General features: G+C 35.9%; 1 protein-coding gene across 1 annotated transcript; it reads right to left on the bottom strand.

Annotated features, from left to right (window-relative positions):
• Positions 1 to 9,524: 9,524 nt before the first annotated feature.
• On the bottom strand, positions 9,525 to 10,571 carry LOC131648136 (transcription factor bHLH162-like). Its single transcript, XM_058917918.1, has 3 exons — positions 10,409 to 10,571; positions 9,973 to 10,314; positions 9,525 to 9,871 (listed from the first exon to the last, which is right to left on the bottom strand). Exons 1-3 carry the CDS (start codon positions 10,544 to 10,546, stop codon positions 9,692 to 9,694), a joined length of 660 nt encoding a protein of 219 aa, XP_058773901.1. The 5' UTR covers positions 10,547 to 10,571; the 3' UTR covers positions 9,525 to 9,691.
• Between the last annotated feature and the right edge of the window lie 15,350 nt (positions 10,572 to 25,921).

Here is a 25,921-nt window from a genome sequence, read left to right as displayed (position 1 = left end):
GGGGGGATGTTGAAATAATAAACTTGATTTGGGCCTAATTATTATTTGATATTTTGGGCTTATTTATTTTGGGCTTAGATAATTTTGGGTAGTGTTTCTAGAGAATTCTTGTAGTGTTTGGAATGTCTAGATATTTCTTATAGTTGTAAAATTCTCTAGAATACTCTTTGAATCTCTAGAGTTGAGAACTCTCTAGAATTAGTGTGTCTAGAGTTTTCTTTAGAGTAGTATAAATAGAGATGTAATCCTACACATTTGTATCAAGCAAAATACAAAGTTCTCTCTTCCATAAAGAATTTTCCTACCTATCAAGTTTCTATTCAAGCCTCCAATATTTCTAAACACTTGTCCTACACACAAAAACAACCTTAATTCCAACAAGGGCTATGTCAGAGTATCATTTGTTATGTATTTGGTGGACCTTATGCAATCATTTTTCCTAATTAGATGTTTCCTCAAGGAAGGACTTGGCATTTTCTCGAGGTTTTATAATCCTCTCCTTAGTGTGTTCTATTTTTTTATCTTCTTAATATTGTGGATCGAGTCAAACAATCTAATATATTATGAGCTCGTATTTTTATTGCATTGGTGTTATCATATCTGTCGGCCCAAATGGAAACAGTAGTCCCCAAGTCTGGTCCAGCGAAGTCGAACTGTGACTTATAATCTCGGGCCATTATCATAGTGTTAGTGGATGTTTCATCAATCATTAACTTGTCTCGTTAACTTTTTTCTTATGTATTCTATTTTTCTCTTGTCAAGAAGTGATGGGATTTTGAGGGATTTGTATCCTCTGTCTCCTCTGAGATGAGTACCATCCAAAAAATCAATCTTGGCGCATCGTACATCATAGGAGATTTTAGTTCAGTGTTAGGAATTCATGAAAAAGTATAATTGTTAATTGCATAATAAAATTTCTACTAATGAATTTCTTAGTTGGAAAAATACTAAAAGACTCCATCATTAGAAACAATCGATAGTTTTTACACTTGGAATAATTGTAGAAATGGGAGTTCTCATGGTGGCATTAGATTCGACAGATCAATATGAAACCTGCAATGGATTGATGCTTTTAATACCACTAACTAATGCACCATGACCTAAGTCCACAATTATCATCACCCACCTCGTTTTACCTTTGATATGAGTACATTTGGTTTTTCCAGCTCATTCAAGTTTCAAAAGATGTGAATCATAAATGATACCTATAGAGGAGTTGTAGTTAAGCAATAAAAAACACAAATAAATGGATACCCCATGTGTTGCGGCGCAAAAATAACTAAGTGAATCACACGTTCGAAATATAACACAGTCGCCACGAATTTTATTTTATTTCAAAAGAAAAGTAAAAATATCAATAAAACCGTAAATGAACGACAATATGGTCATCACAACCAATTTGGGAATCAGAAATCGGTTATGCATGGGAAATAAATTAGCATCCCTCACATCCATTGTATTTAACGGGACCCATTTAGTTAGTTTTGTGAAAGAATGTTAGTGTGATGTTTACTTGTGATTTTCTACTTATGGCGAGTTATTTACAAAAGAAAGAAAGGAGAAATATTCTTAGATTTTTTATCAATGTGGTCGATAAGATTTCAAAATCATGTTCCTACGTATTCCAAAGTGCAATGGAAAAAAACAAAGCCTCGTAGTTCGTGGTAGCAAATGTTTGTGTGTTGGTTGATTTTAGCTAAAGATTCTTGATCGTATTCAAACGAATAGCATTTCTTGCTACCCAAAACATGGAGAAGTAAATTTTGCATCACATCAAGAATGGACAACATTATCTGGATTCCAATAGATTTATGTTCTAGTCGCACTCGAGGGGGAAATGTTACTCATTACTCGCACGAAGTAGGAACAAGCGTCGATTGCATCATTTCTAAATGAACGAAACATCTTTCTTTTATGAAAAGATTTTGACATCATGCTAAGGCGAGAAAAAATATTTTATGAATTGAGATTGATTGTAGGTGGTGATGAGTACTCGAACAACAAGCTAAGTACATCCTAACCATTTCTTTTTCAACCAAGATGTTTTTTGGAATATTTTTAGACGAATCAAGTTAGGAGTCCCTAATGGAATACAAGCATTCAAACGGGAAGCTATGTCAAGCTATCATCTAAATGCTCGGAGAATGGAGGGGATAAATACGTCCAAACCATTATTTTTCATCCAATAAGGACCAAACTCAATTCGATTAATTTATGTGTTTTACACGGAAGGCAAGTGTTTGAATGAGAGTATAAGTATGTCCTAATAATTCCTTTTTTGACTGGTTTATTATGAAAAGGTTTTTGAAAAAAGAACTTGGTGTTGACCAAGTGTTTTATTCGCATTGATTTGGAAAGTGATTTGAAAACTTCTTTGAATCGTCGATTGATTTTATTTGCAAAGTGTTTTAGTTTGGTTTTGAAAAAAATTGATGTTGATCAAGCGTTTTATACGTGAAAAGTTGATTTTAGTTGTCCCATTATTTAATTAAACAAGTTACTCAACTAACTAAAAAGGAAACCAAAACAAAATAAAGTATGGTTAAGGGATGGAGACCCCAAACTTATGCGGCAAACTCGTCTTCTTCAAATCTTAGAAAATAGTTACCTTACAGATTCGTCTTCACAATAGAGAACTCCCTTACTCAGTGCCTATTAGCCTTTTTAGAATAATTCACACGTTATGGAGTATCGAACTGCTAACTTTATGTGACAACATTTGGTTGAACTTCATTCCCTTCCTTAATGAAAAAATATTTAATTCTTGGTCATGAAACTATCATTACTAAAAGCACTTTTCTCAGTAAAGTAACTCAGAAACACACCTTGATCTCATTCAAGAATTAGATAAGACCCTTTTTTTAAGACTTTACAAAAAAATCATTTTCCTTTTGTTAAGACTTATAAAAAGAAAAAACATGCATATGTCTCTATCCTCCAGGATTCTCACCTTGTATTGGACTAATCAGATCAATACAACAGGTTCTAGAGCTTTTACAACTGTGACATCTTGACTTCATTTTCCTTGATCACCAAGCAAGAGGATAAGCAATTAAATACTTGTGGAGTCCAAAAGTAGCAACTGTTTTTAAATCCTTATTAGAACTTCATACATCTTATTATATATAAAGCATTCTTCCTTGATGACATACTCCTTCAGACCTTACTTATATAACTGACTTATGTTTAACACAAAATTCATCAGTCTTTAAGTTAAGAAGAACATTACCAAAACTTTTAGATAATCCATCTTGTATTCTTTATTTTCCCAACGCCCTTAATCTTCCCTTATAGTATTAACAACATAAGTTACAGCTGATAAAATGAGACTAGACATTCCACTAGAAAACACTTTACTGCAGTCAAGTTTCTGGAACAGTTAGTGCCAAAATACCAAACATCTTAGTTGAAGTTCTAAGAAGGGTATGAGAAATACGGCAGATAACACCTCCTCTGAGTTTTAACCACTACTTGGTTATCCAAAATTGTTTTTGACTTTAGAGGAAGTCAACTAAAATAGTCTGTTAAGGTCAACTTTCCACAGAAGAGACATCTTCAGTACAAGTATTCGTTTATAGCTTGAGTTTTTTAGATGTCTATCATAATTTTGAGACATTAAGATTGAAATTATTAACTCAGTGCCTTTTCATAAAAATAGCCTTTTTGTCATTTGAGTTTTCTCATTGCTTCTTATAGGTTGAAAACTCGACTCCTTTTAGACTTCCAATCATCTTTTCACTTGCAAAACTTCCTTCAACTGAGATGAACTATCCCTACAAGCTTGATCAAGATATCAAGTATGAAAGTTAATAGAGTTACCTATGGGTGGCAAACGAGCATTCCCATCCCGTTTAGGCCCACCCCGCAAAAGCCCACGAAAAAACAGGGCGGGCAGGCATGTTTGAGAATGCGGATCTAAAACCTTGCCCTGCCCCGCAAAAGAGTGAGGGTGGGGTGGAGAAGACCCATGGACATTGAACCTTTTAGGCTTAAAAATAATAAAATTGTATGAAAAAGCTCATGCCCGCAAAAAATGGGGCGAGGTGTGACTGACACATTAAAAGGAGCGGGCCTAAAATCTTATCCCGCCCCGCGAAAATGTTTGAGCAAGACGGGCATGTCCGACGGACCGTGCCCATTTTGCCACCCCTAGAGTTACCTCACCCTGCTTAATAAAGATGGTAGACAGACCTTCCTTCTCTTAAACCATAATTTAAGAATTAGTCACCTTTTGTCTTCTACATGGTTGACAACCCTTTTCACTCTAGATGCACAGATCTTTGAATGAACAATTATCTAATCAAGAGAGAGATCTTCAATTCAGGATTCTTTGTTAGAAGTCCATCTTCTAGTCAAACCCGTAAAATCCTTGGCAAAACATAATCAGAAAAACTTTCCAAGTTGAGTCATGAAATAGAAAATCCATACAGTTGTTCTTGAGATAAGTATGGCATTCTGCTCCACACAGATCCAAGATCTTCACACTAATATACATGAATGCTTTGATATTGATCAATATATACTCCAGTTCCAGCCTTTTCTTGAACATCACAAACTTGCTGAAGTTGGTACAAATGTTCTACACATTCAGGCCAATCACCTCAACACGTGGTTGGATTGCCTTCAAAGGAACACAATAGTAATAAGAAACCCTTTCATTAGAGACTATGGCACAAGATCCCTAAAGTTGGGAACTAATAAAAATATCTTGTTGTTCTTCAATGGTTTGTCACTTTCATGTTAAACATCTTGAGTGGAGACCAGAGTATCTCCGTCTCTTTTGAATACTTACCTCCCAAATACACTTAGATGTACCTTTATGAGTGGACTTGAGAAAATCCCAAGTATCTTTGGCCATAATATAAGTGATGTAGAGTGCTTACCAATTCCATAGATAATGAAGTTGATAATTTTAGAGTCACAAAGAGCCAACTCAAACTTTTCTCATAATTATCTCTTCAACACCAGGATTTTCCTATCCAGACAATTCTTTAAGATCTATTGTCCATTGATAGTTAGAATAACACATTTAATTCTTCCAACAAGAACAATAATAGCAGAAAAATACTCCCTAAAGCTCACCCAATGGACCAGGGTGCCTGCTTTGATACCAGTTCAAATTTCTAGTACATGCCAAACATGTTAATATTGATGTCCTCACATCAGAACAATATCAAGACAGATGTTACAACATTTGTCTTCAAACTGAACAGATTCATCAAGTTGTGATTGATACTGAAATAAAACTACATAATGATAAACAACACAGAAATGTTAATCCAGTTCAGTGCAACAACACCTAGTCTGGGGGCTACCATCCCAGAAGGAAATCCATTATTAGTAGTATCAATTCAAAGCTAAACAATCTCATTTTACAACTTCTCACTTAATCACTATCCAGTGCAACTTCTACTTAGAAATTAACATCTAGATATGAGAAATCAACATCCCACTTCCTAAATCACTTCAGTGATATCTAAATATCACAATCCTAGTGATTGTATTAAGAACAAGCCAACGAGAGGATTATTCTTCCTAAATAAAAATCAACTCTCTTGCTTAAAAGCTTCAAGAGTAAGAACACTACTCAACTCATCACCTAAAGGCTCTCTGAGTGAGAACATTTCGTCTACCACAAGTATCAAAAGATATTAGGGTGACTTAAAACTACACAAGAGACTTTAAAACCAACAACTCTAAGCTTCCCCTAATTTACAAAATATGAAAAGTTCAAATTACATTAAGTCGGGTATTCTCTTTAAATACACCTCTGCAGTCTATGGGCTTTGAACTCTACATCCAAATATTTCTTGATCCACAAGCTGAGCGATGTCCCAATTGTATGGATAAATCTCCTTAAATCTTGGAACAAAAATATCAAGTTTCCTAAATTGAGTTATAAAAATTGTTCCAAATTAAATCTTCTTGACTTGCAAAAAATACTGAGATCTATCCAAAAGAGATATCAAATCAAATCCGTTAAGATTTAAAACAGCCTGTGTTGATGTTCTGGTACAACATGTTACAACATCTGTCAGAACATTTTTCATGAGCAACATGTTAGAACATCTTCCATAACATCTTTGTAGTAAACCATGTTTTAGCAAAATTGTAGTAATCCTAAAACCATGGTACTAACAAGTATTAACACAGCTGACATTTTTGTAAAACTCTGACATCCCGGATACAACAAATCTTCCACGTCTCTTCGCAAAGTCTCTACTACATCAGCTTTCTTGAAAGTATCTACTCAAATATCATGAATCTTCTTATCATTCATCAATTCATCATCTTCAACTATATGTGATATAGATGTATCTTTTTAGTCACTTCACAATGGCATACCCACTTCCTGTAATTTTTGAATAATTCCATCACAACCTAAATGGTTGAATATATCTTTCTTTTGATGTTTTTGTTCGTATTAAAGAAATTTTTACAAGGACACGAAAAAATCTCATTATTATTAGGAAGATTTTTTCGGCGAAATCAATAAATTGTATCACTCCATTCTCATACTCTTTACTTAATCTTCTGGCTTTCACCCAACTACGATTTTAATAACATGAAGCTTTTAAAAGTAAAATAAAAATAAAGTCAACAAAACAATAAATAACAAGATAGTCTCAAAATAACAACAACAACAACGACAACAACAACAACAAGAACAACTACAACCCTAAACTGCAACCATGTAATGGAGAACTTGCTTTTATTGGAAATATGATGAGAGACTAAAAGAAAAGGGTTTTCGAGCTCTCTTCCACCTTGGAGAAGAATGGTGTTCTTTCGTTGGCGGGAGATGAACGGTTTTATGTTATTCGCTATGGCTCAAAAAGTGAATGAGCTAAACTTAACATTAACTCGGAATGAATAAAAATTTTAGAGAGTTTTTATCTCAGTTTTATTAAAAGCCGGGGGAACATATCTGACCTAAAATCTATAAAATATAAAGGTGCCTTTTTGGTTCCAAAAAGAATCAAAATTAGAGAATTTTGATCACGATTTATTTAAAAACTAGGGGACAATATCCGACGTAAAATGTATAAAAAAATATTTGGATTGCACCATTTCTAAAGTGTACTTCATTCATGTGCATGGACTATATAAACCATAATAATTTATTTTTTGATACTTGAAAAAAAAGTCTCGGTGGCCATAATTTGAAATTCTTATAAAATTGTTAGAAAAATTAATTGTAAAACTTATGGATCGAGGTTAGAATATTGAACGAAATTACTTTTTTATAAATATTTCAAACACTATCAAATGATTGGATAGTTCTTTAAGTAGTTTTATGGGTTGGCTTGGTTTTTGCAAACGCAAGAAGGTGAGTGCGGGAAAACAAGGGACTATTTGGTTGGCAACGTGTTGGTCTATTTGGATGCTTAGGAATTGGATCATTTATCGGAACGATTGTTGGAATATTTTTGACACGGTTTGGACCATCAAGGCGCTCATTTGGAGGTGGTCCTTTATTGGGAAAATTAATCAAACCAATTATAACTTCTATGAGTTTAGCAAATCTCCTTTGTTATATCTTTTCTAGGTTGTATTTGGTGCTTAATTTTCCTTTGTATCGAGCTTAGCCTCGTCTTTTTGTAATCGTTTGATAGAACTCTTGGTTCTTTAATATAATTTCTTGATTAAAAAAAATGATTCCTATTAAAAAAATTTAATTTAAAATTAATTTAAAATTCATCACTAAAATAGTGACACATATTTATTGTTTCATTTCTTCTTCAAATTATTTCGTACTAAATAGCACTACTCTTTTTTTAAATCAGCAATGCTAAATTTATAGGTCAAACTAGTGTTGTTTCATAAGGTTGCGACCCTTATTGAAACACACACTTTCAGCAATAATTTTGCTAAATATTGTATTATTTCGCCTACAACAACACTTTTAAAACGTTGCACTGTTTCTAGAGCAACAATTGTTAAAGATTGTAATGTTTCGCATTCTACAGCATTTCACGAAGTGTTATTCATTTCTGAATTTAAAAAACAACCTATCTACTGCAACACTTCGTCTATTTTAAAATTCTTCACTTAAATTTTTTTGTCATTTTCAAACACACTAATGATCATTAGTTATTATTATTTATAACATTTTATTTTATTTTTTAATAATATAAGTTTATAGATATATTTTTAAAAGAAATATGGTGAGCGTACCATACTTTACTTTTTCAGTTTTTCTAAAAATATCTAGTTGTATGTTAGTATCCGTACAAGTAACAATCAAATAATTGTGCATCAAATATTGCGGCTTATTAATTCTTTCATAGTTTCACATACAATAAAAGCAATGCATGCTTAGCTTTGCCGTTTTTTTCCAATGAACATGCAACTGCACAGTGCTAGACTTTCAACAACTTATTATACAAAAACTTCAACTACTTTAATTCTTTTAATCCCTTTATGCTCCTTTCCTCGAAAAGATGCTATTGTAATGCCAAAATAAACTTTTAGCTTTTGCTTGTAAAGAGTAAAGCCTCATTATAGTATTATAAAACTTGAACACGGATATTTTCTAAAATAAATTAAAAGAAAATTTAATTAACCATTAGGTCCCTAATAATAGTTGGCCCTCGTAACAAAAAAAATTCTTACACAATTTCATTTTTATTAAACTATTATTTTTTATTTTTTATTCTTTAGGGTTTAATCAAAGTCATTCTATAACGCCAATTTTTCTTTCTAATGATTAAAAATTATTTGAAAAATTGCAAAATAAAATTATTTTAGTAGGAAAAACTTAACGATTAATCATTAACTATCTATGATTATTAATTTGACTTGAAAGCGGGTGCCTCAGATTTTATCATTTTTCTAGTTGACTAAGAGCCAAATCCACTTAACTGCTTACCCAGGTTGGAGTTTGCTGGTGACCACCTGGCCTTTGTTTCTACCATTTTTTGCAGCTTGTTTTTCAAAGATCTGTTTTAATCTGATGATTAAGGATAGACTTCACAAATTGTTGGTCTCTTTTCGTTAGTGTTGGTTTTGGTAGTTTGGACTTTTTGTGCTGTGTTTGATTTTTTTTTTATCCTGCTGTCTAGTCAGGTCGGTGTTCTCTGATCACTCTTGATATTCTTGTTACTTTGTATATTTTTAACTAGTTTAATTTATATGCACTGACAGTGACAGTGTAAAATTATTTTACACTGTCATCCAATAAAAAATTAACAAAGTGTCTTGTCATTAAAAGAACTTTTAATTTAAAGTGTGATTTATTCTGATATAAGGTTGTGATTGGTTGACAGTGTAAAATAATTTTACATTGTCAGTGTATAAACCTTTTTCTCATTTTTAAACTTTTTTTTTCTGTTCATTCATTCTCTCTATACTATTAAAAAATTCATTTCTTTCAAAAATCCAAACAAAAAAAATACAACTGATATATTAAGTAATAAATTAATGTATTTATAGAACGTACACAATCTAAATATTTTTGACAAAAAGAAAAGAACTCTAAGACAATTATATTAAATAAACACCTAATAAGAAAATTAGGGCAAATATGTATAGTTCTGCAAATTTTCAAAATCCATGATACATGTTCTAGATTCATAAAAACGATTTCAGTTCAGTTTTCTTCTTACAATATATTCAAAGACTTTCACATACCACACTTAAATTAATCACAATCTCCACTGCATTTATTTGTTGTATCTCTTATTTTTCTTCATATAGAATTTGGTAGACACTTGTTTACTACAGAATTTAGATCCCAAGTCCCATTTCCAATCTCAAAATCCCACAATTGAGGCACTATTAATTGCGCCTCGCCCATAGATCCATTCACAAACCTTTTCAATCTCTCGCTTACTTTGGTCGCTCCAAATTGAAACAATGATTGCGGATTCTACACAAAAATAATTATCAAACAAAACAAATCAATCATAAGTTTCTCAATTCTTAACGATTCAACTTAGTCACAAACTATAGATACATGTATAAATATACCTCTGCATGCACAACATGAATAACCGAATCTCCAACCAGTGTAGAATTTGCAGAAATAACCTCCACGTAATCTTCATGCAATATTCTCATAATTTCGCAGAAAATAAACTGTTCATCAGCCCCACATGTTACAATAACTTGTAGGGAAGAACCATTTTCATGAATTTCGATTTTTGGTGATTTTATGCTTCCATTTCCTCCAGAAGAATTCAAGCAGCCACTACGTGACCTCTTGTTTCTCATTAATCTTTCTTTCTTCTCCTTCGCCAATTTCAAATTTGTCTCTAAACTTTTAATATAGTTTATAGCATGGTCTACTTGATCAGGTAATGGCAAAGCTTCCTGCATGAAATGAAAAATAACACCAAATTATATAGTATTATCAAACACTAGTATAACACATTAGGAATAATATTTTCAAGAAGAGATGAAGCACCTTGGAATTATAGTTAGGGCAAAGAGAGTTGAGGTGTGAAAAGAGAATCTTCATCTTATTTCTTCTATTTTTCTCAACAACCTTTCTTTCCACTTTGGTTGAAGAACAAGGTTGACCGGCTTGATGATAGTGGTCCATTGGAAAACAACCCTGAATTTTTCTTAGTTAGGAATATGATGAGAAAGTTAAGTGAATTGTTTATGTATATATATAGTTAATAATTATTACATGATTTAGTTAGTGTTTCATACAAGATGAGGTTAATATGAGGGCAAGACAAACACGTCACCTCTTGGGCATCACATAAAGTCATACATTACATACCTTTAATTAGTGTTATTCTTTCTACACAATTTCGTCACTTTATTTTCTTCCCCGGACAAATATTCTTCAACCGCGTTATTTCAATTTCAATCGCAATAATACTGCTTTCGTTATTGCTGTCCTAATTTCAATATGTGATTCATTTGTCAAATATTGCGTCCACCCCAGATCAAATTGAATCATTTTGAATTAGACTGAGAAGTCTAGTCATTCATTTAACGTTAAAATCAGCATGTATGAGATTAACCCCAACGGTTAATATCTATGATAGGAAGTTAATCCTACCAAAACTATAATCTAGGGTTTGTAATAGAAAAGGGGAAGAACACTAAAATTAAAGGACTTAAAATAAAAGATAAAGATAAACTTTGATTTCTTTGATTGATTTCAAATGTCTCTATGAGACTACATTATATAACATTCTTAATGGATACTAATAATATAAAAGCCCAAATACAATTAGAGCCCAATAACTAAAAGACTAAATAATATTTAAGACTAGCCCAACTAACATAAATCATTTTAAATAACTTAAAAGCTTAATTTCATACTCTATCATTACTTACCCCTTTAAAAACAACCTTGTCCTCAAGGTTGTGGGAGCTATTCCAACCTTTCCAAATTTTAATGCACCCTCTAAAAGTGTTGTAGAGCAGAACTTTAGAGTAATTAGAGTTGGCTTTAACAAAAGAGGCCACCTAGCAGTACTAGCAGCAAGAGGAATTACACATGCAGCCATGCTTTTTTTTGTAATAGCACCTTGTTGAGAAATATTTTTGAGAACCATTTGGAATTGTCCATCATTATTTATATTGTCAACCAAATGTGTTGCTTTAGTTTTGAATGTGTCATAATAACCCCTTTCATCATCTTGTTCATTACACCATATTTTGTACCATTCTATTTTGGTTCTGTAAGGTACAACCTTGGATAAGGAAAGTGCCAGACTTGCAGCATTCAGCGCTGGTGATGATCCCATTCTCCTTGCTACTCTCACACATTCTTTGGCAGCAATGGCAGCAGATTCCTGGTTTGCTATACCAGAAGATTGGATGCCAAATTCAAGCCCGGCCTCATATCTTGAGTTAGGAATGTTCATCAGCATATAATTATTCTGATTCCACATTTGCGAAGACAATCTGTTAACATATTCTCTATACTTAAGATGATCCTCAATACTAAATGATGGAGAACTAGTTGAATGCAACAAATGCATCATCTTTATAATTGTAACAGAACTATCAACACACAAAACTCCTTCATCTGAAACAAAAAAATAGTTTCCAAAAGGATAGAACAAAATTGACTCTGAAGCTTCTTCATTTTGTGTTGTAGTCTCTAAATAACTTAATACAACAATGAACAACTTAGGTCTCTCTTTGTCAGTAAATTGATAAGCAAGTTTTTCAAATTCTGGTGAAGTCATGGAAAGGTGCCAACACTGAAGCATGAAATTGAGCTGAGGCTTGAGAGGTGTAATAGGTGCAGATATCAATCTTGCCATTATGTCATGTTTGGATACTACATGACAGAAATTTCCATAGAGATGATTGTTCGCAACATTCAACTGAGTTAGTATAGGCAAAGTAAAAAGCTCATTAGGAATCCAACCAGTGATATTGTTATCCGAAAGAATAAGTTTTTGCAGCGACTTAAGCTTGGCAAACTCGGGAGATATCATACCACTAAGACACATCTTTTGAAATTTAACAACACTAATGTTCCCATGACTACAAGTAATCCCAATCCAATTAACACAAGTATCATTACCCTTCCAACTCTCGGCAAACCTCAAAGGATAACCCATAGCCCCAACAACAGCAAGAAGAACCTGCACCCGAGGATCACAATCACTAGGACTAGACAAACAAAAGCTATTAGAATCCTTAACATTATAAACATCAATTGACCCAATAAGCTTACCATCACTCTTCTGACCATTCAACCACAAAGACTCAACCTTTAAACCAGGAAAACTCTTCGGCAACACACTCTCAAACTTATTGAAAGCCAAGTGCAAAAGGGTCAGAACAAGTAAAACCTCATCCGAGACAATGCTGCCCAGTATAAGCACACAATCATTCAAGAATCCCTTAAACTCCTCCTCATACTTTTCCATATAATGATTAATATTCTCACAAACAGAATCCCTAAGTTCATCCACAAGAGCAAGAGCATCTCCATTGCCCTCAAGAATAGGGTAACTAGTAGTAAGGTATTTTCGAAACTCAGTCATCCATTCTCTCATGTTATCCTCGAAGAACTCAGGGGGCTCTTGAAAATTCAACGAGTAAAATGAACTACAACATAATTTCTGCGACTCAAACAGTTGACGCAGGTTCTCCACAGGTGGTGGAGGTGCCGTAGCATCGGCGTCAATCAACAATGCAGTCTTAAGCAAAATCTCAAGCAAAGGACTTTTAGAGTCACAAGAAAGGTTTACCTTAGAAAGAAGTGGAGGAGGAAAGTCATCAACAATTAGTCTTTTGTGAGGTAACACACACCAGAAAATCGAAACTGGTATCGTGAGTGAATCAGATGGCTCAGGAAGTGGAGAAGGTCGTGGTTGAATCGATTTCCCAAGTGCTAGCGTCATAGGCTCAAGGAGGGTGTCTTTGTCTTCGGCTTCTCCAGCGGCATCGAGGGAGAATTCTTCTTGGGTAGTAGAATGAACGAACTCGACTTGAGGCGTGTCGAGAGAGATTTCGTTACGGAAAACAGAGTATTGTCCCTGGTTGTCGGAATTTAGGGATTCCTTAGCGGAGAGAGCAAGTGGAGTGAGAGTGGTGTAGAGAATGGCTTCGGGAATATGGAGATTCTCTGGTTCCGTGGAAACGAAGGAGGTAGAAGAAGATTGGAGGTTGTTGATGTTTGAGGCTGGTGAGAGAAGTTCGTTACCTAGGGTTTTGAGTTCGGCGACACATTGCTTCGAGGTTTTCTTCTTCTTCTTCGTTGGAGGTTTTGGAAGAGTTGAATGCCTCTGGGGTTCACCCGAACCTCTATTCCCAACTTCATGTTCCAAAATGTTGTGGAATTGGGATCTTTCAACATCACTGTTGGAATTGCGGAACTGAAATTTTTGAGAGGTGTTTTTGGATCTTTTCTTAAAACAAGGGTTTGAGACTTGCAAATGCTTTTCAAAATCTCTTTTAAATGTGTGATAGGTTTTTGTTGGTTGCAGTGGTTGATGATGATTATTGTAGTAGAATGGATAATGAGATGATGAATATAAGTTAGGTGGTGGTGGATATGAGGTAGGTGTATGAGGTGAATATCCATGATTTAGATAAAATTTTGGTGATGAAGATCCATGAATGTAGTAAGGTGTGAAGAGTTCCCATGGGAATGATGGAAATGAAGGTGTTGGTGTGGGTGTGGAATAGGTTGGAGGAATGCTCCATTGATGAGATGAAGGTGTATGATAAGCATAATCCATAGGAGGATTTGAGTACATGGATGAAAGCACCAATTGATAGGAAGTTAATCCTACCAAAACTATAATCTAGGGTTTGTAATAGAAAAGGGGAAGAACACTAAAATTAAAGGACTTAAAATAAAAGATAAAGATAAACTTTGATTTCTTTGATTGATTTCAAATGTCTCTATGAGACTACATTATATAACATTCTTAATGGATACTAATAATATAAAAGCCCAAATACAATTAGAGCCCAATAACTAAAAGACTAAATAATATTTAAGACTAGCCCAACTAACATAAATCATTTTAAATAACTTAAAAGCTTAATTTCATACTCTATCAATCTATTATCAATCAACACAAATCCTGATTCCAACACGAAACATTAGCGTCCTACGTGGGAATTGAATCATAATTTATACAAAAATCCACAAATAGATCATCTTTTCATCCAAAGTCAAATCTCGACCGGAATCATCGAGAGATGGAGACAATCACCCCTATAAATCACACCGAAGAACTCTGTCAAATCATCTGATCTTGTTCCGTCTCAATTGTCAGTCATCTATGAGATCCGCAATGCAACAACATCTAGCTTAGATCTGTCGCCGAAACACCTGTTTCAAACAACAATTGAAATCAAACTACAAAACAAAAATCGCTTGGCTATTGGATTTCTATATCGCGAGAAGATAAACGGATCCCCAAACGCGGAGTTACCTCTAGTCTAAACAGTCATCATAGTTGATCGCACTCTCACGAGATTCCTCGTGGATGACGGAAGTTCCTGTAACGTACACTACAGAAATTGCGTGTAGGAATTCCTTAAGTAGTAGCTTCAAAGATCCTTCTTGGAAAACCTATATGTGTCACAACAGAAAAATTGAGATTAAGCTATTGATTAATTTAACTTGAAAGTAAAAGTCATCAACGAACTTTATTGTTTCCAAAGGAAATGGAAAATATCGATAAAATCCAACAAAAGAAAAATCTGAATACTGAGGTTGGTTATGCAAGAGAAAGGTAATAGCACCCCTTACATTTGTGGTACTTCATAGGAACTTTTTGAAAATCTGTGTTTTAGGTTAAAGCGGTATTGTTTGCAAAAAAATTGAGGTGATGAGAAAAGTTTTTAATTTTTTTTTCTCGGCAAGACATAGCATTTTGTACCTACATACCCCTTTTGTGCAATAGAGAAGTCAGAACATTCGTAGTTCTGCTTAAAAAGAATCAGGGAAGTTTCTTTGTTTTTTTTATGGGAAAGACATTTCATCGCCTTCAAGTGGAAAACACCATTTGTCATCCATAAATATGAGCGAGTGTGTATTTGCATCATCTTGATATGGAAAACTTTACTTTGTCTATCTGTTTACGGTGATTTCCGGTAAACAACCGCTAGTCTTCCAAACTATAATAAATATGATTTGGTTACTTGCAGGATCGACTAGATTGATCCTAGGACACATAGTCAAGAAGATTGTTATCAATGTTCATTTGAATCATATCCGTAATTTGTCCTCTTCGATGAGTATTGTTCGATTCAAGAATCTTGGTAATTGCTTTGTTATATGTAATTATAACTTCAACAAGAAAGATAAATAACATAACATACAAAACTTAAAGATTGTTAAAACATAAAGAATCTTAAACTGCAGAAACGTTAAAGACTTTGAAAGTAAATGATCATGAAAGTAAATTCGAAAGTAAGTGATTTAAAATAAAGATACAGGAATGTAAATGACAAGAAATAAATGGAATGCAGTAATTCAGAAATATATTCGAAAATGAAATACAATACACATGTATTAAAATGGTGGTGTCATACGTACATTTTCTCAGCGAACTCTTTCTCGTAACACTTGATACTTGAGTAAATATGTGAGTGATTTGTACAAAATGAACACCCGGAATCCTAACATAAAGACCCCTATTTATACTAGTTTCGACCTTAACGGTCCTACACTAATCTGCTGCCACGTTTCTCATCAGAACTTCCAGCGAAGCCATCTGTTATTGGACAGTTACGAAACCGTCTTCGAATTTCAAATCTTCCCGCCTGAGTCCGTCTTCGACGCGTGGCAGTGTATTAAACACTACGAAAACACGCTAAGTAATAATACTTAAATACATACTTTATAAATTTTGTCTAAGTCCCGAAGACATATGCTTTTATTAGTCTTTCAGTGTTCACTATCTTCAACGAACTTAGAAGTTTTTATCTTCGAAGCATGACCATCAGTAGTCATTTTCTTACTTTTTAAGGGATGGTCATCAGTAACCATCTTTTCTTCGATTCTTAACTTCTTCGAAGGACAAACAATATGAAACGAAATCTTCAGCTAACAAATTGCCCCCAATAAATGCCTGTTTCGAGAGTCAACAGAAATAGGCATTTCTTGTCATTATAAGATTTCGTTTTTATGATCCTTGAAAGTTCCAAGACTGCTGACTAACGTCATAATCACTGATAACACTGTTTCCGAAACGTCTTGTCATTTTCAAAGATGTCTTCTCATAACTTACATTCCCACGTTTTAACCTTACTTACTGATCATTATTCCTATATACTAGGAGTAAGGCTAACTTATTCGACCGCCGTTGGATTAAATCACCAACTACCACGTGTCTCTCGGGTTTTACCCAAAAGATTTAAAAAGGTTTCCGTTAAACCTTTAAATACTTGACCTTATACCTTTATACCGCCTTCCATTCATCTTCTATACCGAGAAAACTGAAAACCTCTTCACTCTTTTTAAAATCTTGCTTTCTTTAGCAAAAACTTCTCCATGGCTTCATCTTCAAATGTTCTTCAACCCGCTGTGAAGCTCCAATCAGCAACACGTTCTGGGGAACGAGAGTTCGTTCCAAACCCTAATACTGAAGAAATACGCGCAATCTACGCTTCCCAGGTAATCATACCTTTTGATCTTTCTGGAAAAACTCTTGCCTTTATGGGTCCGTTACCGAGTGAAAATATCCAATCTGTGAATAAATTTTTTCCTGCTTACTATAAAACTAGACCAATAGTTAGCAAAGTTAAGATAGATGAAGACGGTCGTTCTCCTTTAGGCAAATCTACTAATGTAGAGGAAACTTCAACTGCAACCCCTTTAGCTTTAGCCAAAATTAGGTTAAACTATATGACCAATTCTGTAAAAGTGTTTAGGTCATTCCCTTTAGCCAAAGATCCTGATTTGTATTATGCTTGGCTAGAAAAGGTGGAGAAACAAAAAGGATCCTTTTGGAAATCGTTAGGGATATACGATTTGATCCAACTGTCAAAAACAGGTTTAGAATACAACCAACCCATGTTAGTAGCAGCGGTTCATTTTTGGGATGCTTCTCACAATACCTTCCATCTTCCATGTGGAATGGTTACCCCCACGCTTTTTGATGTGGCTGCTATTACGGGACTTCGACCAACTGGCGAAACCTTTGATCCCAATGACATGGATAATGACACTATAGGTTTTAACGATTCGCAAGTCACTTACACGGCATTCATCCAGAAGCACCATATCACCGCTGAAACGACAGTATCTGACGAAGAGCATATTGCTTTTCTAGCATTATGGCTTTCACGGTGCGCCTTCTGCTCAAGATCTATCCAGGTTGCAAAGAGGTACCTTTGCATGGCTAATCAATTGCATGCTGGGAAAAAACTCAACCTCAGCCAACTACTTCTAGGGTCTCTTTACGAAAACCTTAGTGAAGCTGCAAATCTTACCAAGAATTTCAAATCTGGCAGTTTACTTTACGCTGGTCCTTTTTGGTTATTGCAACTGTGGCTCAATGCCACATTCGAAACTTATCTTCCTTTTCGAGGAGATGTCAATGAGGAAGATAGCACAATCAAAAATCGAACTATAGAAGGGACCAGGTTAGCTTACCTAACTCCAAAAGAGGAAATGGGAAAGCTTCATGAACATTTCTTGGCGTATTCAATGATGTTTGCTCGGCGTGATCAGTTCGATCCTTCCATGGCCCCATTTGTACACAGAATAATAGGTCCTGAATGGTTTACTCGAAAATTTCCACCAACATCTCAAGATCAACAAACTGAATCCATGGAAATTTGGGAAGCCTTCCTGACTCCAAGGTTGCTTTCCCAACGTCTTCGACCGTCAAAAGGTCAATGTACCCTCATGTGCTATCAACCAAATTTGGTCTCGAGGCAGTTTGGGCTAACTCAAATAACACCCAAGTGCTTATATGAGAAAAGAAACCATATGTGTTTCCACACTTTGTATTTGACTGAAGAAGAATGTGAACGAAAAATCAACAAATACATTGGCGTCACCAACCTTTCTCCTATTTCTTTCGAACCTTCTTTCTACTCTACACCAGATTTCCATCAATGGTGGACAGAGTATTATAGCTCTCAAATTTTTGATGCTGATAGCCTTGCTCAAGAACTAACCGCAGCTTTCACTGATGTGCAGGAGAACTTCAAAAAAGGTGCTTCAACTCATATTAAAGAAATCCAAGCTTTTCAAAAATTCTTTGAAACTATCTATAGGCCTGATGATCTTAGTCGGACCGTTCGTGAGGCTGCAGTCACTTTGCGCGAAAAGTTTTCCACCAAACTAAATAAATTGAAATTGCCCTCGTATGTTCGACCAGAACTACGTTATGAAGTGGCTTTCAAACTTCATCCTCCAAAATTCCCTCCACTACCAAGCGCTGATTTTGGTGTGGCTCTAAGTCCTCCTTTCCCAGACTGGTTTGTGTGTGGGAATGCTCTCAAAATTCTTCGAGAGAGTACTAAAAAACGCGCTGAACGAGTGGTCCCGACTAAGCATACCTTGGATACTTTCAAAGGACATCTTCATATAGATCTTAAACATGTCCGTGTTCTGACTCCAATACCTGAAGGTTTGAATTAAGATAATCTTTTTCGACTGACTTTTCTTTTCTTTTCCTAATCTTCTTCGACAGATAAAAGAGAGATTCTTTGGGGTCAATCTTGTAGATGTTCTCAACCGGGACCCTATTAAAAGTCATAACTTAAATTAACTTTTAAAGAAAGTAGATTTGCTTCAAGTTTCCCCAGAAGTCTCAGAGATGATTGTTCTGCTAGGCTCTCTACTTGAACAACTCCAAGCTAACATTCTTCGAAAGCAAAATGTCGAGAAAGAATTATCTGAGACAGTGGTCTCTCATGACTCTTCATGGAATTCTGCTGTGGAAGCCACAAAACAAGGTGAGGCCCTCAGGCTCAAATATTCAGAAAATCAGAAGGCCGTCGATGATTATGAGAAGAAAATCAACTCTTGGAAGCAAGAAATTGAAGCACTCAAGGGCAAGATAAAGGAAGCTGAAAGTAGCCAAGCAGCCCTCCAAAAATCTAATCAACAAGATTTGCTCGAAGTGGTGCAGTCAGGAATTAAACATTTCGAGACTGCGCAGAAGTTAGTGCCAGAGATCGAAAAATTGAAGAAACAAAGGGCACTAATTGAACTTCGAATGTCCTCATGGGAAACTCAATACCTGAAGATCAAAAAGGATCTCCCTGAGGACTTTAGCTAGATGTCTTCAATCTTGTTTCATTTGCTGGATTTTTGTTTTGTAATCGAGACATATAATATTTATGTGCTTGACTCCCATTTCTATCTATGATATTTGCCAGCATTAATTTAACAAATCTTTCAATTTTCTGCCAAATATATTTTTAGATATCCTACAGTGCTTTTATTAAATGCAACATGTAGAACCTGAACATCCTTCGCAGCACTCTTGCCTCTAGACTTGACGTTTCCACTTCTTCTAGCCATAATCATTATTAAAAGTGACGTCATTTTCTCCAAAACGTCGGTTTTTAAGACGTGCGTGCATCAGTTTAATGATTACTTCTCAACTTCCAAGGGCGGGAAACGGCGGAAGCCATAACTTCTCACTTTGAAAAACGAACCGCAGTCTAATCACTCATTAAAAATGTAAAACCAACCTTCAGTATTCTCCTTCTATATAAAGGGTTCCATATCACTTTTATTTCTTCATTCAAGTATTTCTTCTCCAAACCAAAACACAGAAAAAAGAGAAAACACAACTCTTTCCTTTCAAACACCATTTTTCCTTGAAATGGCTGGAATTCTCTCCTTTAACGATCTCAAAGCTCTCATCAAGGGTGAGTTCAGACTTGATGAGGATGAACTTGTTCGTCATTTCATTAACACTGAAACCCTCTTTGCTAATCAGGAACTGAACTTCTACTTTGAGGAAGTCCTGGAGGGTGCCATCTACCCTAATATGGTGGCAGAGTTTTGGATGAATGCGTCTTTACGCATAGACCCCGAAGGTAGAGCCACCATTGATTCATCCATTCGACATGCTCACCTTAGCATTACCCCCACCACTATTGCCAATCTCATAAGATGCAATAACTCCGGAGCAACTTTTGATGATAATGTTTTCAGCATGACTACTCATATCATGTTGAGAACACTCATGGACAATGATCGCTACAGCGCAAAAACCATCAGGATTTGGCACCAAATGCTCGTAGGCAACTTTCAACCTCGGGTGATCGATGAGAATAACATCATGGTTGAAGATCTGGAGTTTATTCTCTGTGGTCTTCGGGGAAGAAAGATTAGCATACCTTTGATGATCTTCAAAGGGCTTGTCAAAGCTGTTGCTATCGGTGTGGACCGTCGAGAAAGTGTAACTTGTCTTCCATACGGGAGGCTCCTTAGTTACATTTTTCTCAAGAAAGGCGTAGTGAGAAGAATGCGCGATTCTGGAGCTAGGGACATGTTCGAAGCTGAACCTGTTCCTGTGCTATCTTTGGAAGGTTTAGACGCCAGAATTAACTAGCGAGTTTAGGTTTAATATTTTTATATGTCTATGCCTTCCTTTCTTTTTGTAATCTCAGATCCTATTTCTGGATCTTTTTGTAATGAAATGTATTTCCATGCTTACAATGAAAAGCATATTTTGGTGTTTTCCTTGATTTTTCTTTCCATAATTCTTTCTGATTCTGAAGCCATTTTGATCAAAGTGGTGTATATTTTTGACGCATGCCTGACCATTTTGGCTTTTCGTAGTACTTTGAGTATCTACGTCTTTGCAATCTTTACTTCATGCATGCTAGGTTTATATCTCTTCAAATATTTCCCGTTTACTCTTAAGATCCTGCGATCTTCTGCTAACTCTTCAATTTCGTAAGCATTGTTCGAGAATACTTTTAAGATTCGAAAGGGTCCTTCCCAATGTGGGGACCATTTACCAAGTGCCTGATTCTTTCGATCTATAGGTAAAATAACTTTCCAAACTATATCATTATTAACAAAAGTTTTACCTTTCACCTTTTTGTTATATGCTCTGGACACTCTTTCCTTTTGCCTCTTTATCATTTCCAATGCTCGAAGCCTGTCTTCATCCAAATCTACTAACTCGTTCATCATTAATTCCCAGTATACGTTGGGAGGAATGTCTGCTTGCCTTTGTATTCTTACTGATTGCAAACATATCTCAATTGGAAGTACTGCATCATGTCCAAACGTTAACTGAAAAGGAGTTGTATTTGTGGCTTCTTTTGGAGATGTTCGACAAGCCCAAAGTGCCTGATCTAAAGTCTTATGCCAATTCTTGGGTTTCTTTCCCACATGTTTCTTAATAAGGCCAATTATTACTTTGTTTGCTGCTTCAACCTGGCCATTTGCTTGAGCATAATAAGGTGTAGAAGTAAATAACTTGAAACCTATTTCTCTGGCAAAGTCTTGCATTTTTCGTCCAGTAAAGACTGATCCCTGATCCGTTGTTATGCTTTCTGGGATTCCAAACCTATATATAATATGTTTTTGAATAAACTCAATCACAGCCTCTTGATCCACATTTGCCAGCGGTATTGCTTCGACCCATTTTGTGAAATAGTCTATTCCCACCAAAATGTATCTTTGACCTTTAGAGGACTTGGGGTGAATTTCTCCAATCAAATCTAGTGCCCATCCCCTAAAAGGCCATGGTTTTACTATCGTACTTAGTTCGTTTGCTGGGGCGTGTTGGATACCTGCATGTTCTTGGCATTCTTGGCACCCTTTTGCAAATTCTATGCAATCTTTTAACATCGAAGGCCAATACATCCCATATCGAAACAAGAGCCATTTCATTTTGTGCCCTGCTTGATGTGCACCACATGCCCCACTATGCACGTTCGACAGAGCCAAGTACGCTTCTGCTTCTCCCAAGCATTTTAACAATACCCCTTCAGGAGTTTTCTTGAACAATTCATTTCCCATCAGATAATATGACAGGGCTCTATACTTGATTTTTCTGTCTGTATCCGTCGAAGGATTTTTCAGATAGTTAATAATTGGACTCCTCCAATCTGTGTCTTCCAATGAATCTATATTCAGTACCTCGAATTGTTCTTTGTTGGCATAACCCAATCGTGAGTTCTCCAGATCACTTGGCGAAAGTTTAGTAAACATTGCTCTTCCTCTTACTTCAATCAATTCTTCGAACTTTTCTTTTGATACTTTATATCTTGAAGCTAATTGTGCCAAGTCGTTTGCTTCCTGGTTATTCACTCTTGATACGTGTTTTAATTCCACATATTCAAATTTCTTGAGTAGCCTATTTGCAATAACAAAATACATGATCAAATTCTCTTTGATACACTTGTACTCTTTTGTCAATTGCTTGATGACCAATTCGGAGTCTCCTTTAATTTCGACTCTGGTTGCCCCCAATTCTAACAAAGCCTCAAGTCCAGCAATCAATGCTTCATATTCAGCTTCATTATTGGAGCATAATGGACCTTCAATTTTATACTTGAGCTTTGTTGGAATTCCATCAGGAGAAATTATCAATATTCCAACGCCAGTACCCTCTCTATGTGTTGAACCATCGAAATATAACTTCCAAGGTTTCAAATCCACATAATGCTGATGATTCTCAACCACCGCATGGTCAACAATGAAATCTGACACAATTTGACCTTTCATTGCCTTGAGAGGCTGAAATATTAATGAATATTCAGTAAGGGCTAAAGCCCACTTGCCAATTCGACTGTGTAGTATTGGCTTAGATAACATGTGTTTAATAACATCACAATGAGATGAAACGTAGACATCAACTGGCTTTATATAATACTTAAGTTTGATACAAGAGAAATACAAACAAAGGCAGAGCTTTTCTATATCAGTATATCTAGTCTCTGCATCATTGAGTACTCTACTTAAGTAATAAATGGCTCTTTCGATGCCGTTCTCATCTTCTTGGGCTAACATGCTGCCTATTGTTTTATCTGATGCTGAAATATACAGGCGCATGTGCTTCTTCCCATTCGGGGGAATGAGAATTGGTGGACACGTCAAGTATTGCTTTATTTGATCGAAAGCTTCTTGATGTTCTGCACGCCATTCGAACTTTCCTTGCTTAAGCCGTAATAGGGGCGAGAAAGCTTGGGTGCGTCCACTTAAGTTAGAGATAAATCTTCTTAAGAAATTTATCTTACCCAATAAAGACTGCAATTCTTTCTTCGTGGACGGAGACTTGGTTTCCATAATGGCTTTTGTCTTGTTTTGGTTTATTTCTATCCCTTTTTTGTGGACTACGAAACCCAAGAAATCACCTGCCTGCACAAAGAAAGCACATTTAAGGGGATTCATCTTCAAGCCATATTTCCTCATTCTTTCGAATGATTGGCTTAGATGATCGAGATGACTCATACCCGAGGTAGATTTTACCACAATGTCATCTATATACACTTGCATGAATGTTTCTATAAAGTCATGAAATATAGAATTCATCGCTCTTTGATAAGTTGCCCCAGCGTTTTTCAAACCAAAAGGCATCACAACCCATTCGTAAGTGCCTATTGCTCCTGGGCAACGAAATGCTGTCTTGGATACATCATCTTCTGCTATAAAAATTTGATTGTATCCTGAATATCCATCCAACATGCTCAAGTACTCAAAACCTGCGGCTGAGTCTACTAGCATTTCTGCTACAGGCATAGGATACTCATCTTTAGGAGTAGCTGCATTAAGGTCACGAAAGTCTATGCACACTCTTAATGAGCCATTCTTTTTAATTACGGGTACTATGTTAGCAATCCACTCGACATACCTTGTAGTTCGGATAAATTTGCAACGCAAGAGTCTTTCGACCTCTGTCTTAATCTTCGAGTGAATCTCCGGCGCGAATCTTCTGGGAGTTTGCTTTATTGGCTTCTTCCCTTCTTTTATTGGCAACTTCAATTCGACTAAATCTCTTCCGAGACCAGGCATCTCATCATAATCCCAAGCAAAACAATCTCTGTTGTCTTTCAACATTTTGATGATCGTTGCTTTCAACTCTGGCTCTAGTTTCGCGCTGATATATGTTATTCTCTTTTGATCATTGTCTCTAAGATTTACTTCTTCAAGAGGATCTTGGGCCAACATCTTTATGTTCGACGCCATTGGGTCTTTTTCGAATCCCAAAGGTTCCTCGTCGTATATTGCATCTAACCTTTGACTTGGTTCTTCTCTTATGATCTCTTCAATTGGAGCCGTGTCTTCAGGGAGTTCAAAACTCGTACGTATCTCCAATTCTGTTGTTCCTTCTTTGATTGGAACCGTATTTATCTTTGTACTTGATAATTCGGCTTCGAGAGCCGCCTTTCTTTTGTTCTCGGCCACATAGGCCGAAATCTTTTCGAAGAACACAGACTCAGACATTATTAACGTCATCATCCCAGCCTGTTGGCCGTACTGTTTGATAATTCTCCAATGGTGCTGCATCTGGTGGTCCATCCATGATCTCTCTATCCCATTGGAATCCATTTGGATGCAAAGTCAAATAGTACAATGCATTTTTGTTTGGGGTATACATCTCTTCAGCAGCATGACAAGGGCCTATGTTTGCCAAGTTCCTATCGAAGTTGGTTCTATTTACCTGATTGACTTCAGCCATGTAGTAACTCTGATCACCTTCGATATTCTCCACTATACCATCTTCTCTCCAAATTGTCACCCTCTGATGCATTGTTGAGGGTACAGCTGCTACCCCATGAATCCATTCCCTACCAAGCAAAAGGTTGTAGTTTGCTTTTGCCGGTATAACCATAAACATGGTTGGCCTGGTAACTGAACCTACTGTCAAGTTGACTTGAACAACTCCCAGTGTTTGTCCTATTTTTCCTTCATAGTTAGATAAAACCATGTTATGTGGCCTTATATCTGTATCGAACATACCAATTCTTTTCAGCATATATTGAGGCATTAAGTTCACTGCTGCTCCTCCATCAACTAAGACTTTATTAATGCCAACATTCTCAATCTTAGCCCTGATGTAGAGTGGTTTCAAGTGGTTTCGCATACCCTCATCTGGTCTTTCGAAGAAAGCATTATGTTCTTCTACTGCACCATTATTCAGCACATAGTAACACACAGGTCTGTGTTTTGTCATTTCTTCGATATCAGCCTCTTCGCAGTCTTCTACTTCAACTTCCTGGTTAAACTCGTGAGGGAGTACAGATACTACATTACAATTAAGATTTATGGATGACACTCCATCGGAATCAAAATCATTTGTCATTCTATCCTCTTCTTTCCAGGAGTTTGAACGCATCTTCTCTTCTTCATCTAAGAGTTTCTCAGCTTCGAACAACCTGCGTTCCACCGGAGGTTTGTTTAACTTTGCCCCCTGGTATGAGACTCGGTTGCTACTAGATTCTCCAGCTTCTCTTGGCCTGTATTCCTTCTGAGACTTTTTCATCCTCTGATGCCTTCTCCACTGGGACCGAGACATAGGATTTTTTCCTTTATAATTCTCCAATC

This window comes from Vicia villosa, linkage group LG2 (assembly GCF_029867415.1).
Source record: "Vicia villosa cultivar HV-30 ecotype Madison, WI linkage group LG2, Vvil1.0, whole genome shotgun sequence".
Taxonomy (NCBI): domain Eukaryota; kingdom Viridiplantae; phylum Streptophyta; class Magnoliopsida; order Fabales; family Fabaceae; genus Vicia; species Vicia villosa.
Note: the sequence above shows the minus strand (reverse complement) of the source record. Positions and strands in the feature narration are given on the sequence as shown.